At 51.7% G+C, this 10,593-nt stretch overlaps 1 protein-coding gene across 2 annotated transcripts; it reads right to left on the minus strand.

Moving 5' to 3' along the window:
- Nucleotides 1-3,709: 3,709 nt before the first annotated feature.
- PLA2G2E (phospholipase A2 group IIE) lies at nucleotides 3,710-9,444 on the minus strand. Of its 2 annotated transcripts, none has more exons than XM_039854708.1 (5): nucleotides 8,925-9,148; nucleotides 8,585-8,664; nucleotides 7,769-7,907; nucleotides 7,496-7,602; nucleotides 3,710-5,696 (listed from the first exon to the last, which is right to left on the minus strand). In XM_039854708.1, exons 2-5 carry the CDS (start codon nucleotides 8,622-8,624, stop codon nucleotides 5,554-5,556), a joined length of 429 nt encoding a protein of 142 aa, XP_039710642.1. In that variant the 5' UTR covers nucleotides 8,625-8,664; nucleotides 8,925-9,148; the 3' UTR covers nucleotides 3,710-5,553. The 2 variants fall into 2 exon arrangements, with proteins under 2 accessions (XP_039710642.1, XP_039710641.1); XM_039854707.1 differs by lacking the exon at nucleotides 8,925-9,148 and adding an exon at nucleotides 9,231-9,444 and having other exon boundaries at nucleotides 5,554-5,696.
- Nucleotides 9,445-10,593: the final 1,149 nt, after the last annotated feature.

Genomic DNA, 10,593 nt, shown 5'->3' on the forward strand with positions numbered 1-10,593 from the left:
CTTACCTAGAAGAGGTCCTCAGCGGGGAAGGGTGGCCACCGAGAACCAGAGGGTGGGGAATCCCTCAGCGTGTCCAGCAGGGGCCCAGCCCACACCAGGGCTCTGGTCAGTCTCAAGGTCAAGACTGGTGCGTTCACCGGGCCTCGCCCTGACTGCGAATTTGGCCTCAAGACTCCCACTCTCTTGTTTAATTTTGTACTCATGTAGCAGCCCTTGAATGGACGCTGCGGTACTTTGATAATAAAAGGTATCTAGTACCACGGGGGAGGAAAGAATTCGGCTACTGGCCAGGCGGTTCTTCCGCAGTCCCTGTTCTCGTGTGATTTTCACCTCATTCTGTGACAGAGACCTCTGGGTGCACAAACACTTCCCAGCTCCTGAGCCCGTGAGGCCCAAGTTCTGGACCCTGTAAACCCAGCTGAGATTCTTTCTGAAAGATCCTGCCTAGGACTAAAGTGATGTCCTTATTTCATTGTCCCCTCCCCCAGTTGGGAAACTGGTGGCCTCCTTAATTCTGTCCTTACAGTGAGTCAGCCAGGGCCAGGGGGCCACCTCGCTAGGTTAGGTGGTGTTGGAGGGACTTCATGCCTGGGTTTAGGTGACCTGAAAGGTCCTTTCTGTGAGATTTGATGTCTGTAAGGACAAAAATGTTCCCATGCCAGGAAGGGAATAATTTTAAAAACCAAGGTTTATTATTTATATTTTCCTCTAAGCTACAGTCAGCATTGCTGACTCTGGGTGAGTACAGTTTATGAAGCCAAAGATGGAAATACCATAAGGGGGAAAATGGCTCTTGGTAACTGCTCGTGGTTGCCTAAGAGAAAGCCGAGTGGAAAACCAGGTTTTAAGTTACCCGTTCACGAGACACACCACCAGCCCTTCCCCCCTCTTAGCGCACAGAAGTAGATGTGTGCGCCTTGATAGACAATCAAAACGTGTCGGAAACCGCTCTGTTCCAGCATAGTTTTGACTGGACTGCTGGACAGAGTGAGCGTTCTTGGACCACGGTGATGCCGTCTTAAAATTTTTGTTGTTGTTTTAAAGAATCAAGATCAATCCTTCCTTCTACTTCACAGATTCTGTCTTGGCAGAAGGAGAAGTTTTCCACCTTGGAGATACTTGTCCCAATCACCCTGTGGTAGAGAGACTTAGCTATCTCAAGATACTCCATTTTTATTCAGTGTATTCGCCCACCCAAACATCCAAGAATCCACCCACATTTCTTGAACCTGTACTGTGTGTGGGCCCTGATTTCTGGATGTAGAATCAGAGGTGGACCCTGTCCTCAAAAAAGTTTCTGGTCCAGGAGTGAAAGTGGACATGCCATTAAAGAAAGTGGACATGCCACTTCAGAAGAACACTCAAAGATTTGGTGGAGAAAGTGACATTTGGCCTAGGCATGAAAGGGAGGTAGGATGTGGAAATAGGGAGCAAAGGCATTTTGGTCTGAAGGACCAGCATAAACACAGTCCTGTACAGAATTTGTTAAGGATATGCAATTAGTTTGGAGAGAGACTGGGAACTTCTTCAAATGCTTGCCGGGCACATTTTGCTACTGGGAGACAAATGCTTTTCTTGCCAAATGAATCCCAAAGATCAGGCGTGCTTAGCCTATTGCGACTGCCTCGTTTTAGTGTCAGGAGTTGGCCCATATGTGTGTGTGCATTTTGACCTCGGAACACATCGCAGGTAGCAGCCCCTGCAGGAACAGTGTTGTGCACTGTCTGTCTCTCCAGCCAGTTTTGCCTCTGCCTCCATGGGGACATCCGCTCAGGGCCCTGAAGGTTAATGATCTTCAAACACATGTCCACTTAAGATAAATGAGCAGTCAGGGTAATGAGCCAAGGGGCTATTCAAATAAATTAGCATAATATTTATCATATGTATGATGTTGCTTCCCTAAAATAATAACAATTATCATGTGTCCATGGATTCAATTGAACAGATATTTATTTAGCATCTACTGTGTGATGGATACAATAGGGGAGACAAAAATATGTAAAGTGACCTAGCCTCGGGGCGGAGCTTCTATAATGCTCTAGGCACTTCGAATACATTATCTCATTTAAACCTTAAAACCACCCTGTAAGGCTGATTTTATCCCCGTTTTACACAGGAGGGAATAAATAACTGGTACAAGGTCATATATTTGAACCTGGGACAATCTGCCCCTACTATATAGGAACCCAAAACAGGAATCCAGGAAAGGCGTAAACACATTGGCAGTTCAGAGGAGAGAGAAATCTGCCCCAGTTGGAAAAACATTATGGAAAAGTTGGCATTTGAGATGTGCCTTAAAACACATGGATTTGAACATGGCGATGAGGAGCCTGTGAACAGGGAAGCTTCTAGGTTGAAGGAAGATATTGCACAGAGATGTGAAGGCCAGAGGCATGTCCTAGGAATGGTGAGAAGCACAGAGAAATGCATACGGCTGAATAAACAAGGCTGGACAAGCAGGTGACACCAAGCTTGAATGCCAGGGATTGGAGGACAACGGGGAGCCCGATGGTTCGGAGGGCGGAGGAGTGATGTGACGCAACTCAAGCTATGGGAAGATGAAGGTGGCATTGGTGGACAGGATGGAGACTGGATGGAGGATGGGGGGCTGGAAAGCCTTCGGTCCTGAAACACCAATCTTAACTCCGTCACAGCACTTAACTCGGGTGGGTTAACTGGTGGTGTCCGCCTGCCAGTTGGCCACATCTGGTTCGTCTATCTCAGCATTTGGCAAGGAGCGAAGAGCATGGATTATAGAAAAGCTTATTGAAGGAAAGGACGAACTTTAATACAGCATTCAGGTCTCCAGCAGTAACGCTGCAAAGAACCCCAAAGAAGCAGACGAATGAAATCATAATTGGACTCTTAAGTTAATTCGGGAATTCCAACGTGATTTCTAATACTTATTCTGCAAGTTATTTAACTGAGTACTTTGTTAATAGCTTCTGTTAGGGGCTAAGTGGGAACAAAAGCAAAAACCAATCCAAATCCTGTTACCAAAATTGGAGAGGTAAGCTATGAAACATTCAGGTGACAAAGTCTCTTCTCCAGCCTTGATGTAGCCCCTAGACCCCAATTCCTTCCCTCCCTCCCTCCCTCCCTCCCTTCCTTCCTTCCTTCTTTCCTTCCAATGAATTAATAAATATAAAGCACTTAGAACAGTGTCTGGTAGATGCCAAATACTTAATAGATGTTAGATAGTATTGTTATTATAACTATCATTCATTCATTCATTCATTCATAGAACATGAATGCTTATTATGTGCTAGGCCCTATCTTGTGCACTTTCACACATGCTAATTTATTTAAGCCTTGGCACAATCAACCTGCCAGGGAAGAGTCACCGTCACATTTTACAAATGCGGAAACCGAGGACATGGCCGTATATCAGCACGTTTTAGATTTTAGTGTGCATACAAATCATCTGGAGTCTTGTTAACCTTAGATTTTGACTCAGCAGGTCTGGGGTTGGGTCCAAGATTCTGCATTTCTATCAAGCTCTGTGACAATGCTGCTGCTGCTGGCCGTGGGCCACCCTGAGCAGCGGGGCTCTAGAGCTGACGTACTCTGCTAAGTGACAGCGCAGAGGTTGTCCCTGGACCCTCTGACCTCAGTTCAAGGTTCTCCTTCCTTTTCTCAGTCCTTTCCACAAGTCTTCAAGTATGTGTGCTAGAGATACACGCACACACGAATAGAATTTAGACAGACTCATTGATTCATTCACCAAACACTTATTGATCCCTGGGAAAGCAAAGGATACCACCTGGCTTGAGGCCAGGAGGTCACGACAGTGTACTGGAGTCTTGTTCTCCAGTTGCATTTTTACTTAGTCGGATGGTGACACAACTGCCGAATCACCTGGTCCTTTTCCTATTGCTACCGGAAATCCATCACGCCCGGAGCATAACTTCTCTCCATCTCTCCCAAATCAGTTCCTTCTTCCTGTGTTTCCCATTTATGCAGCAGCACCATCATTCTAAGATGGGTGTAAGGACTTATTTGGTTATTTATTAGCGTATTTATTATTGAAAATGCAAGGGGACCGATTCCACTGGCCCAGAAGCACACTCTGCCCCCATCCCCACGAAGGTAAATGCCAGTTTAAGGCAAATCTAGGCTTCCTCCTAGTAGCCTGAATAAAATGGACACCAGAGGGCGCCTCAGGACCACTTTTCCCAGCACATGTGGCTCTTCCTCCAGTAACTCGTTTTTATCTTAAGACCTGATCGTTTGGTGTTTTGTTTTGTTTCGTTTTACCAAGGATTTGAGTCAGTCACAGTAGCAAAGCCCGCACACCTGCCCCCACCCCCATTTTTTGCCACCACAGAACTTCTTCATCTTTTAAAGTTATGATGACCATCCCTTTGATTTCTTCTCTTTTATCACGTGTCCACTGTGACGTTTGCCCTAAGCAATGCCTTTTACATGCTTTTAGCTCATTAAATAGACTCACTCCAATCCTGCAAGATTTCATCAGCATATTATAGATAGTGGAGATATTATATCTACGTCTAGGAGGAGAATCTGCCTCAACACATTGCTTCCAGGATAGGCGGCAGTCTGCCTCCTGGGGGTCCTTCTGTGCTTTAAATTCGTCATGGCACCAGGGTCAGCCCCGCGATGTTGAAATCTTTCTTTCTCTCCTCCCTGTATCAGGAGCCCGATCTGGCCTGGGCATCCTCACAGGAGACCTTCCCTGGGCACTCTGGGCTAGCCAAGATGACAGACAGCCAGAGGCTCAGAGTGTCGGTGCTTGGTACTGACCCCACTGGCCTGGGGTTTAGGACAGCCCCTCAGGTAGAACTTCCTCTCTCTTGCCCCCAGATGTGTCTGTCAAAGGAGGGATTTGAAGAGGATGATTCTAGAATTTCTTTCCATTCTTAGCCTATCTGCTAATGGGAGGGATTTGAAGCCTGATGACACAGTGGGGACAATATTTTTTGGTTGATATTTTTCATGCTTCTCACATTCTGTCATATGGTCAGGAATATTCCTTCCAGCGATTGCCATTATTGTCTTGCATAAGATTGTAGAATTTTAGAAAAAGAGATCACAGAAACTTGCTATAATGGAAAATTAAAAGGACAGAATGTTGGAATTGCACACAGGGCCACCCACGTCAGATTCATTCCTGCTGTGTCCCAGTGCTTAGCGTGTTGCTAGCACATGGGAGGTACTCAAAAAAATGAATGAATGAATGAAACTGTAGATTAATCAAATCCTACAATGATGGAATCTGAGAATCAGAGAATATTTAGAATTATGGGAAATATTATTCACTTATTCAGAAGCGGGGACTGATATTCTAGGGGTGGGTTACAGAGTCTTCTGGGCGCTGAAGGGCCCTGGGCCATGGCTCTTCCTATGGGGAGGCTGTGACCTAGGAAGCCAGTGATGGTCCAGGCGTAGTGTGAGGGCTCTCAGGGAGGGATGGATTTGCAGGAAGGGAACTTTCCAGAGGGAGGGCCGTCGGTGCCAAGGCTCCCCAGGGCTGGGGCTGCAACAGGAGGAGGTGGGGGCCTGGGACTGCGCAGGGAATTGGCGAGCACAGCCTTAGCAAGGCGGGGTGGGTCCTGAGCACAGCTTGTTGGGGTAATGGGCGTAACTGTCGTTGTAGGTGGCCAGGTTTTGGCGAAAGCAGAGTGCAGCTGTCTTGTCACACTTGCAGGTCTGTTGCTGGCAGGCGGTTTTGCCGGCTGATGGGACAAGGCGAGTTAGGGACCAGTGGCTCCAGCCTTCCGCTCTCAGATGTGCATGGGACCACATTCCCACCTCCATTTTGCCAGAAACTCATTCTCACAGGGGATGCCTCAGGGATGGGTGAGAGAAAGGGCAGGGCACAGGAGGCCTGGAAGTCTGCAAGTTTGTCCCGCGGTCTTCCTTCCTCTCGCCAGCCCGCTCAGGCTGCCTTTAGCCCTCCCCCGGGGGACACCATCTGGTTCACTAAATCTCATTTGCCCCAGCCCGGGGGGATTTCTAGACAACTTCTGCCCCCATGTGAAGCTCTGCTGATGGTGAATTACGGCCATCAAGCCGAGAGGAAAACTATGAAATGACAGCGACCCAATCCCAGATGGCCTGTATGTCCCCAGAGCAGCCTGTGCCCAGATTGGAGGCCGTTGGGACCTGTGCCTGTCTCTATGAGCAGACAGAGCCAATTTCTCTGGCATTTACCTGACCCCTCCCCTGGTGTATGCCCACACCCAGCCAGGGGACCAGACCTGGCATCAGGTACCAGGGGCCTAAAGCCTCCTCCTCTCTCACTGCCTCTGTCTGCCCAAATGGCTCTGACTCCTTTGTGTCCCCATGAATACGTCTCACAGTTCAGGGCTCTTCATCCATCCCCTCAAGGTCACTGTCCCTTGCCCATCAGGGTTCTACCCACGCTGCTATTTCAGTGAAACCCAGAGTTGCAAGGGGCTTAAAGGTCACAAGGGGCTTTAAGTGGTTCTTGCGGGGAGCTGAACAAAGCCGGGGAAGTGGGTGTGATCACCTCCATCTTGCAGATGAGGGAGCAGAGGCTTTCGGGGGGTCATATCCCTCACCCAAAGTCACACCGCAGGTGGAAGGAGAAGACCCAAGCCTGTGTCCATACCCACCTGACACCTCCCCTCACTCATCCTCTCAGCACTGTCCCTGACAGGAGGCCATCCTGGCCTTGCATGAACCCCCAGTGACGGGGACCTCACCACCTGACAAAGCCGCCTTGCAGAGTGGATGGCTGCAGGAGCAAGAAACTGAGCCAAATCTGCCTCCAGTGGCTCTGGTTCTGGTTCCACCCTTGCGCAGGACAGGCCTTAGAGATCTGGGCTGAGTCTACTTTGACCCTCCTGGCTCCTCCCACTGTGCCCCACACGGGGCCTGTTCCGGCTTTGCGGTAGGAAGGAGGCTTGGTTCTCTGATGTGTGCTCTCTACGGGACTGGGCTGCGTGAAGCCCTCCACACACTCACTTGTACAGGCTGCTTCCCTGGGCGGGGACCAGAGGAAGGCTGACTGGTCTCAGTGGGCATTAGACCTGGCAAAGCTGAGCAAATGGGCCCAGCCTGACGCCCCACTTTGGGGAGTCAGCCTTTGCGAATGGGTCTGCTGTCCCAGATCAAAGCCTCAGCTCTCTCTGTCTGGGACCTTACCTTTGAGGCTCTGTCCTGGGGACTTCACCTGTGGCTGCCTGGGGAGGGTGGGTGAGGCTCAGCTCTGCCCATTCGCTCCTCTCCCCAGAGGCTGGAGCTGGGAGACCTCTGGGTGGGGGGACACACCTGGGGCCAGGCTGGGAACTGACGGATCACGGGGCTCTCTAGACTGGGTGCCAAGTGTGCATCTGGGCGATGGACAGACCTCTTCCCAATTCTGTGGTGATGAAAGACCCCATCCCTCCAGCCTATGGTCTGGCCTCAGGCTCAGGAGTCATCATCTGCATAGGTCCCTATCTGAAGTTATCCACCCCCCCACCCCCTCATCCCCAGTGCCTGGGGCACTCTAGGCCTGTTTACTTACCACAGAAGATGTCACTCCTGCTGACAGAGAAAAGATACCTTTCCAGTTTGGGTTCACAGCCCAGCTTCTCCAGACGCTCATAGCAGCAGTCATGGGCATGGCAGCACCTGGAAGTGTCACCAGGGACTGGAGCCCAGGGGTCCAGGGCTCAAAGAGGCTTCAAGGAGACGTTAGCCCCCAATTTCTAGATGTCCCCCGCTCCTCCCTCCTCCCAGATACTCTCCCAGCTCCTCCATCCCCCAGGGAGGTCCCCGAGCTGCGCTGCCCGCTCACCAGTCCGTCTGGTCCACTGGCCAGTGGGAGCCACCGATGCCACAGTAGCAGCCATAGTCATTGTACTGCAGTGCCGGCTTACCCGTCATCTTCTCGATCATCACCCCAAACTGGACCAGGTTCCCCCAAGCCAGGGCCACTGCAGAGAGGGAGGGCAGAGGCCGTCAGATCTCTGAGAGTCTCCTGAGGTCCCCTCCAATCTGAGTGCAGACATCTCTCGGATTGTCCAGCTAACCTCACCCACCCAAGCACCTCGCTGCTGGCAGCAATGCTGACTAATAATGTCTCTGTGACATCCCTGGCGCCTGGATCCCCCCGTCCTCACCGCCATCTTGTCCGGGCACCCAGCGCCCCTCCCACTCTCCTCTATCACCTCCCAGAATGCCCCCCACTGCTCCCCAAATGGCTCCAAAGATCCCCGATGCCTCCCCCGGGGTCAGCCCTGACCCCCAGAAGCACCCTGTCCCCGCTGAGTCTCATCAGATGCCACTGGCTAGACTTCTTGACCACTTGGACTTCCCAGAATCCCTCCAAATCCCTCCAGAAATGGGAGCTGGGGCGGAGGTGAAGCATCGTGGCAGGAGCCCTCGTGTGTGCTGTCTGGGGTCCCTGCCAGCCCCTTTCCCATGTCCCCCGGCCTACCTAGACTGCGTCCTTCCTCCCTCTTCCCCCTCTCCAATGGTCACTGCTGGCTCAAGCAGAACTGACCTCAGGGTGACCCACCACATCCTCCCCAGGGCCAGACTCAGGGGCCTCCAGGGAGCTCAGGTTCCCAGCTGGAAAGGAGGAAGGGTGAAAGTCACAAAGGTCACTTACCCAGGAGGCAAAGGAAGGTCAGAAGAGGGGGAGGCTGCATCCTGGGGACAGGAGAGGTGAGCAGGGGTACAGGAGCCGGGCTGCAGGAGAAGGGAGAGAGCAGAGGCACCTCTGACCTCAGGGCACCTCCTCGATTCGTTAAATACAGGGGCCCTGTCCACTCCCCATCATTAACCCCTTAATGCTCAGTGACGCAATGATACTTCCAGGTCTGACACTTTGGCCAAGTTCCCAGGGGAGGGGCCGGCCTGGGGCTCTGCTTCCAGGCAGCTTGGGGAGGGGGGCAACCCATGGCTCTTTGTTCTCACTGCCGCCCCCCACCCCGCCCCCCATCACCTACCCTTTTCAGAAATCACCGTACCAGCTCCTTCGGACCGAGGTCTGAGCCAGAGGCAGCCGTGCTGGGCGCTTTTCCTTCCCGGTACCTTTTTCTTACCCCCATTTTACTGATGCAGTGACTGAGGCCCAGGAAGGCTGAGAAACTTAAGTTCACGTGGCCTGGGAGTGCCAAGTACCAAGTCCGTCCTGTTCCCCCGCCGCTGGCTGCTCCCACCCCTTGCCTCACCCCCCAGCCTCTGTGTCACCCAGAGGGAGAACACTGAGAGAAGCTTGACCATCGGCAAAACACCAGGGGTCGAAGGCTGACCTTAGGGACTTTTCTTTATTGTTCTTTCCTGGGCAGACTCCTACTTGTTTGACAAGCTGCAAAAATGACCCCAGATGTGAATTCTGTCTCCCCAAATTCTTGAGCCGTGGGGTAGTGTGGCTGCTGGAGAAACAGGCTCTGAGTCAGCTGGAAAACCCACATTCCAGCATATGGACAGGAAACTTCCCTCTCCTTGATGTCACCTTAGGGGCTGGGCCAGGGAGACAGAAGCCCCCTGGTCCAGCTCGTCCCCCAGGGAGAGCTGCTGTCCTCACTGTCAAAGGCATGGAGGAGAGGGCCCGGGTCTGTTGTGGTCAGAAATTTTAAAGTCTCACTGGTCACGGACTCACAGTGACTCATCCGCTGATCGCTGCCCCCTCCCTTGGGCACACTCAGGCAGAACTGGAAGCAAGACACCCCTGTCAGTGGCCTGTGACTTCCTCCTGCCCCTGCCTTCCCCGTTCCTGGTCTCTGACTGGGATAACTTGACCAGCCGCTTCCACCAATGTCCAAGGCCTGAGAGCTGCTCGGTCTGTGGCCTTGGAGTCTTAATTCTACCACTTATTACATGGCCATAGGCTGGTCATTTCCCCTGCTCAGGTTTTCCTGTCTGTATTATGGGCATAGAGGGCATCCCAACCTTGCCTCCTTCATGAAGGGCTGGGAAGCTCAAATGCAGCTGAGCGGGCAGCCTGCACCGAGGACTCACTCTGCACCAGGACTGCGCCAAGCTCTTCCCAGGCAGTCTCTCAAGAAGTCCTCAAATAGCCCTATGGCATGAGTACTATGATCCCATTTTACGGAGAGGCAAACAGAGGCACACACCTATGTACGTGATGAGCCAGGATTTGGGCCAGGAAGTTCAAAGGGCTTAGCTAATTGCTGACAGTAGGCACGGTGCCTCATGCCCATGATTCTTGTAGAGGCCTCCAAAATGTTTTAATTTCTTTAAAAGTCAGAAGAGAACAATGAGCACAATCCAGTTGGGATTATATTTGTCTCTAGACCGATGAGGTCCTAACATTTGCTTTTTGTTTATTTATTTACTTATTTTTATGAAGAAAAAAGGCTCACAAAAGCAAAAGTACCCAGGGCCCATGACAAAAGTAATGCTGTGGCCCTGAGCATATGGCCTCCCCCCTTCAGGAGTTGACTTGGGGCCTGGTGTTGGCCTCCTTTCCAGACTCCTCTGGGGGAGGCTGGGTCTCACATGGAGGACAGGAAGGAGCCCCGACCCCATATTCCTTTAACCCACCCTGTCAGGGGATTGCGTCCCTGGAGAGGAGCCACTTTGGAGAGGGACAGGAAAGCTGGCGACAGGGATCCCAGGCAGTCATTTGGGAGTCAAAGGTTTTTGACACAG

Source organism: Pteropus medius, unplaced genomic scaffold, assembly GCF_902729225.1.
Source record: "Pteropus medius unplaced genomic scaffold, Ma_sr-lr_union100, whole genome shotgun sequence".
NCBI lineage: Eukaryota > Metazoa > Chordata > Mammalia > Chiroptera > Pteropodidae > Pteropus > Pteropus medius.

What these genes read in the sequence shown, in the direction of transcription:
- PLA2G2E (XM_039854708.1), bottom strand. Translation starts at nt 8,624, where the DNA reads ATGCAGCCTCCCCCTCTTCTGACCTTCCTTTGCCTCCTGG. An exon ending in GACCTTCCTTTGCCTCCTGG is followed by an intron (nt 7,908 to 8,584) that starts GTAAGTGACCTT and finishes CCCTCTCTGCAG; the next exon opens with TGGCCCTGGCTTGGGGGAAC. An exon ending in CAGGAGTGACATCTTCTGTG is followed by an intron (nt 5,697 to 7,495) that starts GTAAGTAAACAG and finishes TTGTCCCATCAG; the next exon opens with CCGGCAAAACCGCCTGCCAG.